This window comes from Capsicum annuum, chromosome 3, assembly GCF_002878395.1.
Source record: "Capsicum annuum cultivar UCD-10X-F1 chromosome 3, UCD10Xv1.1, whole genome shotgun sequence".
NCBI lineage: Eukaryota > Viridiplantae > Streptophyta > Magnoliopsida > Solanales > Solanaceae > Capsicum > Capsicum annuum.
Genome location: NC_061113.1, coordinates 259098113 through 259104784, shown reverse-complemented (window position 1 = coordinate 259104784; position 6672 = coordinate 259098113). Strand labels below are relative to the sequence as shown.

The following is a 6672-nucleotide window of genomic DNA, read 5'->3' as shown; positions in this document are numbered from 1 at the left end:
GCTTAGAGTTCATGGATAATGACTAGGCACTTTTAGTACGATTTCGTATGAGAAAGGTGAGCTTGAGACATTTTGGTACCTGTGGAATTTCACTGGGTATGCTGTCGCCTGTTGTTGTTGTGTGATCCCAACAAAAGAATATGAGTACTAGTCGGTTTCTACTTGTTTTGCCTCCGGGGTTATTATTTGTGTGTATGATATTTTATTTTACTATGTTTTGAAAGTACATTTATAGTCCTTTTCATGTTATTTAGACCGAGTTTGTGCAGTTGAATTGCTTACAATCTCGTTTTCATATGTTAGGCAACTTTATTTTGCCCACCGCTACTACGAAAATTGTTTTTGCTTTCTTTTTCTCTGACTATTAAAGATATTTCAGTTCGTCAAATTGTATTTTGTTTGCCCATGGATTCATCGACAATTCGAAAAAATTGCCTCACTGGGAAATCTCCGAATGAGAATATAAGTGTCGGTACCATTATGATGAGTGTAAAATTTACACTATCCACAAGAGATTAAATTTCATCTTTAATCAAGAGGATTTAAATATGAGATACTCAATTAGTAGCTATTTTTAATCATCGAAGAAAGAAGAATGTTGTGCTAGGTATATTAAGCCAAAAGTTTATTCGCAACTTGAATTGTATTACAATTGATGTGTGGCTATTAGCCATGGAGATACAAAACTGAGCAACTATGATAGATTGGATCATATTGCTATAATGCCTAGCAGGATACTTTTTTCTTGAGAATTTTTTTTTTATATATAGAAGAGTAGATTGTTTGTTACAAGTCATAACAATATTTATAGATTTTAATGTAAGGAAAAGGACACCATGTAGCTCTTTAAAAAAATAATGGACAATAATGACCCACGTTTCACTTTTTGGACAATAATGTGTATAAAAACTGTATATTTAAGGTTTGTATATGATGTGTATAAAAATTGTATATTTAATGTTTGTATATGATGTGTATAAAAACTGCATAAATATTTAAGGTTTATATATGATGTGTATAAAACTGTATAAGAACTATATATTTAAGGTTTGTATATGATGTGTATAAAAACTGTATATTTAAGGTTTGTATATGATGTGTATACAAACTGTATATTTAATGTTTGCATATGATGTGTATAAAAACTGTATAAGAACTGTATATTTAAGATTTGTATATGATGTGTATAAAAACTGTATAAAAACTGCATATTTAAGGTTTGTATATGATGTGTATAAAAAATGTATAAAAATTGTATATTTAAGATTTGTATATAATGTGTATAAAAACTGTATTATATAGAATATATTTTCTATATATGATCTATATAGAATTTGTATCAATGCTGTATAGAATATGTATATCGATAGGATGTATATAAACTGCATAAATATTGTATAGAGTTTGTATCTAAATGATTATTTTACCTAAATTAATGTACAGAATGTGTATAACCTCTTGGCAAAAATAAAAGACACGAAAATAGTTATAAAACATGTATGTGAGTCATTAAAATATGCTATTTTTAAAAAATTGTATTTCAAAAAAATACAAAATTTTATTTGGTTACGACATTATAAATTAGTATTTGATTATTTTAAAAGAAAACTACAAAATTTTATTTGATTATTTTGTTTATTGATAGTATTAAAAAAATATACAAAAACATCAGTAAAAAAATGAGCACAACCAAAATAAAAGGGAAAAGGAAGAAAACATAACTACCAGGAAAACAAAAAAAAAGACAACGAAAAAATAACACAAAAATAAATATAATATTATAAATTTTTATTTTACAAAACTATAAAATTTTATTTAGTTATGATATTATAAATCTGTATTTGATTATTTTATTAATAGAATTAAAAAATAAATAAAATATTACTTTTTTAGAAAAATAATGAGCACAACCAAAAAAGGGGAAAAGGGAAGAAAACACAAGGAGCAGAAAAAAAAACATTGAAGGCAAATTTATTAAATGATCAGTGGTCCAAAATAATAGAGAACAATTTTTTTTAAAAAAAATTAATAGAGAGCAATTTTTTTTCCTTTTTAATAGAAATAGCAGTGGTCCAACAAAAGAGATGGCCGCCTAATTAGCCAATAAAATGGCTACTATTTGAAATTTTGAAACAATGACCATTTCGGTGTCATTTGTTTTGGTCGAGTGGCCATTTATGTCTTTTACCCTTTAATGTTTAACAAAAGCTTTTTAACAAAGAAAATTAAAATAGTAAAAACAATACTTTTTATTTATTAAAAGCATTTCTTTAAAAAAAGTGGTCTGTTAATAAAAGGATATCAGTCACCTCTGAGTTCTCTTTAAAATGATTTATTTTGCTGATTTAAAATTAAAGCTGCGTCTTTTTATTTTATAGTCTATTCTTTTTCTTTTTCTTTCTTCAACAAGTCAGAAATCATATGCTGATTGAAACACAAAATTATCCAATTTTTTTGGTCTTTAAAGGTAAAAAAAACCCATTAAAATGGAGATTTACGAATCATAATTGCAATGGAAGTTATTAAAAAAAAATGAAGAGCATTATTACTTTTTGCAATATTGAAGGTGATAGTTTACATTCTATCATGATACGATATGGAAGAAATTAGAGAAAAAAATTCAACTATATATTTTTGTATGAAGTTGATATGTTTATTGTTTTTCTAATTGTGGTATCAGTTTGTTTGGAAGAAAATTAATTTTAACTGTCTGAAATCTGTGTACAAATTAATAACTATAAATTATGGTATTCTAATTTTCGTGATACCATTTTATCTACACATTTCATACATCATGTGCTTAATTCTTGAATCAAAATCTCATCTCAGAAAATGGAGAGACGAGTGTGTGTGTGGAGTAGGGAGGGGGCCGGGGGATCTAGAATATGTATAACAAAATAGGAGAAATTAAAATAAAGGAAAGAGATGAAGAGTATTAAAAAAATTGTGTATTTAGGGAATTTCTTTTTAAATTATTACAAGAAAAGAGTTATTTAAGGAAAATATAAACACAATTATTTAGGAGGGATATTAATATATGTGTGTTATTGAAAAAATAAATAAATGAAAAATTTAAGGAGAGAGAGAGAAATCAAATAAATTGATCAATTTTTAAAATTAAATAAAAAATAAAATTAAGTACTGATTAAGTCAGTCAAAATTTAAGCTAATTAGATGAGAGAGATTAATTACAAGATATACAAACTATGATCTTTGTATATGAGGGTCCACTAAAACAATAGTTCTATAATTATCTTTTGACTATATCGTGTAATTATATTAAATATTAACCATGATAGATAATTAAGGACCCGTTTTATCTATGCTATACAATTTTTCCTTTGTTTTGTTTTTGAGTTTTGGGAGTTAAGCGCACTTTATTTTTTTGTTTTAATATTAATAAGGTAATAATAAGTGTCTTGACCGTAATCCTTAATTAAAGTGAAAATTAGTTTAGGTTTTACGGATGTTTGTTGCATGTTATACGTGTACTTGTTCATAATATAAAATTTAGTTTTTAATTGCAAGTCGTAGCAGTTTTGATAAAATATTATTACAAATATTTTTTAATATAAATATATATATATATATATATATATATATATATATATATATATATTCTAGTCGGTTTATGCCGTGCTACGCGCGGCTAAATGTTGATCTTTAAAAATTGTACGTTATGTATAATTTTATCATTTAATTAAAGCCTTCATTTGTTTGGTTGATAAATTCTAAGTTAGACATATATTATTATATTTAAATTGATGAAATTTATATAACAATATTTTAGGTTGTTCAAACTTCTGTGGCATTGATAGTCAATTATTTTTTTTAAATAATCTAAGTTTTTAATTATTGTAATTTATAATATTTTTCTTCTATTCTACTAATTAAAAGTGACATAGTAAAATTATTATAGCAAATGCTTGTGAAATTTTGTTTAAGTGGTCCCATATAAGATGTCAAGTTAATTTAAAACATCAAAAAATATTTTATTATTGTATGCCTATTTTATCTCTTTTTATTAAATATTATTAATTCTTTAATACTTAAATGAATTATAAAAACATCAAAAAATAATTTATTATTTTGTGTCTATTTTATTTTTTTATTAAATATTTTTTAATACTTAAATGACTTATAATAATTAATTATGAGTGATATAGTAAAATCAATGTTGGAGCAGCTGAAACAGTCATGTCATAAATGTCTGTTGTATTTTTTATTAAGTAATTTTTTTAATACGTAAATGACTTATAAATATTAATTAGGGGTAATATAGTAAAATCACGATTGAGGCAGCTGAAGCTGAAGAAGACATGTCGACCATGAGCATCCTACTTCAGCTGCTTATTGTGACTTATATATATATATATATATATATATATATATATATAGGATGAGTCTTCCCGATGGTTGATGGGATTGTGAGATATTAACTACCGATCTCCTGGCTGTCTCCGCATACCCGGTCGGTTGTTTTCTGTTCATATAATGCATACAGCTCTGGTTGCTGGTTGGGCCGGTTCGATGGCTCTGTATGAATTAGCGATTTTTTATCCTTCTGATCTTGTTCTTGATCCAATGTGGAGACAGGATATGTTCGTTATACCCTTCATGACTCATTTAGGAATAACCAATTCATGGGGCGATTGGAGTATCAGGGGGGGGGGGGGGGGGGGGGTTGTAACGAATTCGGGTATTTGGACTTATGAAGGTGTAGCGGGAGCACATATTGTGTTTTCTGGGTTATGCTTTTTGGTAGCTATTTGGCATTGGGTGTATTGGGATCTAGAAATATTTTATGATGAACGTACAAGAAAACCCTCTTTGGATTTGCCAAAGATCTTTGGAATTCATTTATTTCTCTCAAGGGTAGCTTGCTTTGGTTTTGATGCATTTCATGTAACAGGCTTGTATGGTCCCGGAATATGGGTGTTCGATCCTTATGGACTAACGGGAAAAGTACAACTTGTAAATCCAGCGTGGGGCGTGAAAGGTTTTGATCCTTTTATTCCAGGAGGAATAGCCTCTCATCATATTGCAGCAGGAATATTGGGCATATTAGCGGGCCTATTCCATCTTAGCGTCCGTCCACCACAACGTCTATACAAAGAATTGCGTATGGGAAATATTGAAATCGTCCTTTCCAGTAGTATTGCTGCTGTCTTTTTTGCAGCTTTTGGTGTTGTCGGAACTATGTGGTATGGTTCGGCAACTACCCCGATTGAATTATTTGGGCCCACTCATTATCAATGGGATCAGGGGTACTTCCAGCTAGAAATATATCGAAGAGTTAGTGCTGGGCAAGTAGAAAATCAAAGTTTATCAGAAGCCTGGTCTAAAATTCCTAAAAAATTAGCTTTTTATGATTACATCGGCAATAATCCAGCAAAAGGAGGACTATTCAGAGCAGGTTCAATGGATAACAGGGATGGAATAACGGTTGGATGGTTAGGACACCTTATCTTTAGAGATAAAGAAGGGCATGAACTTTTTGTACGTCGTATGCCTACTTTTTTTGAAACATTTTTGGTCGTTTTAGTAGACGGCGATGGAATTGTTAGGGCCGATGTTCCTTTTAAAAGGGCAGAATTGAAGTATAGTGTTGAAAAAGTAGGTGTAACTATTGAGTTCTACGACGGTGAACTTAACGGCGTCAGTTATAGTGATCCTATTACTGTGAAAAAATATGCTAGACGTGCTCAGTTGGGTAAAATTTTTGAATTAGATCGTGCTACTTTGAAATTCGATGGTATTTTTCGTAGCAGTCCAAGGGGTTGGTTTACTTTTGGGCATGCTTCGTTTGCTTTGGTCTTCTTGTTCGGACACATTTGGCATGGTGCTAGAACCTTGTTCAGAGATGTTTTTGCTGGTATTGACCCATATTTAGATGCTCAAGTCGAATTTGGGGCATTCCAAAAACTTGGAGATCCAACTACAAAAGGATAGGCAGCCTGATACAACATTGCTTTGGTATCTTTCTTTTTCCCTTATTTTCTTTCTTTTACTTTTATTGACATAGGGTACCAGAGAAATCTTTATTTGAATCAACTTTGTTTTTACTCTTGTTCGTTCTTTATCAGGAAGATGATAAAAAAAAGAAAATAAAAAGAAACAAACAGGTATGCAAGCTATAATTGTAAACCACGATCGAATCTATGGAAGCATTGGTTTATACATTTCTCTTAGTCTCGACTCTAGGGATAATTTTTTTTGCTATTTTTTTTAAGAACCGCCTAAAGTTCCAACTAAAAAGAACTAAAAAGGTGAAATAATTTTTCATTATCTCAGTTGAAGTATCGGGAGGCTCAGTACTTCAACTAGTCTCCATGTTCCTCGAATGGATCTCTTAGTTGTTGAGAAGGTTTCCCAAAAGCGGTATATAAGGCGTACCCAGTAAAGCTTACAAGTAAACCAGATATAAAGATGGCGACTAGGGTTGCTGTTTCCATTCTTATCATATTTATATAATTTCAAGACCCCAATGGATCTATGATAGTATCGTTTATTTACAACGGAATGGTATACAAAGTCAACAGATCTCAATAAATACAATAGGATTTATGGCTACACAAATTGTTGAGAACAGTTCTAAATTTGGTCCAAGAAGAACTGTAGTAGGAGATTTATTAAAACCATTGAATTCGGAATATGGTAAAGTAGCTCCTG

The 6672-nt window shown here is 29.5% G+C and overlaps 1 protein-coding gene across 1 annotated transcript; it reads left to right on the top strand.

The window, feature by feature from the left end:
• Positions 1 to 4464: 4464 nt before the first annotated feature.
• LOC124897217 (photosystem II CP47 reaction center protein-like) lies at positions 4465 to 6230 on the top strand. The gene has a single exon (XM_047409924.1). It carries the CDS (start codon positions 4495 to 4497, stop codon positions 5950 to 5952), a length of 1458 nt encoding a protein of 485 aa, XP_047265880.1. The 5' UTR covers positions 4465 to 4494; the 3' UTR covers positions 5953 to 6230.
• The last annotated feature ends 442 nt before the right edge of the window (positions 6231 to 6672 follow it).

Bases quoted from the DNA above. Each gene is read 5' to 3' on its own strand.
- LOC124897217 (XM_047409924.1), top strand. From the start codon at position 4,495: ATGCATACAGCTCTGGTTGCTGGTTGGGCCGGTTCGATGGCTCTGTAT.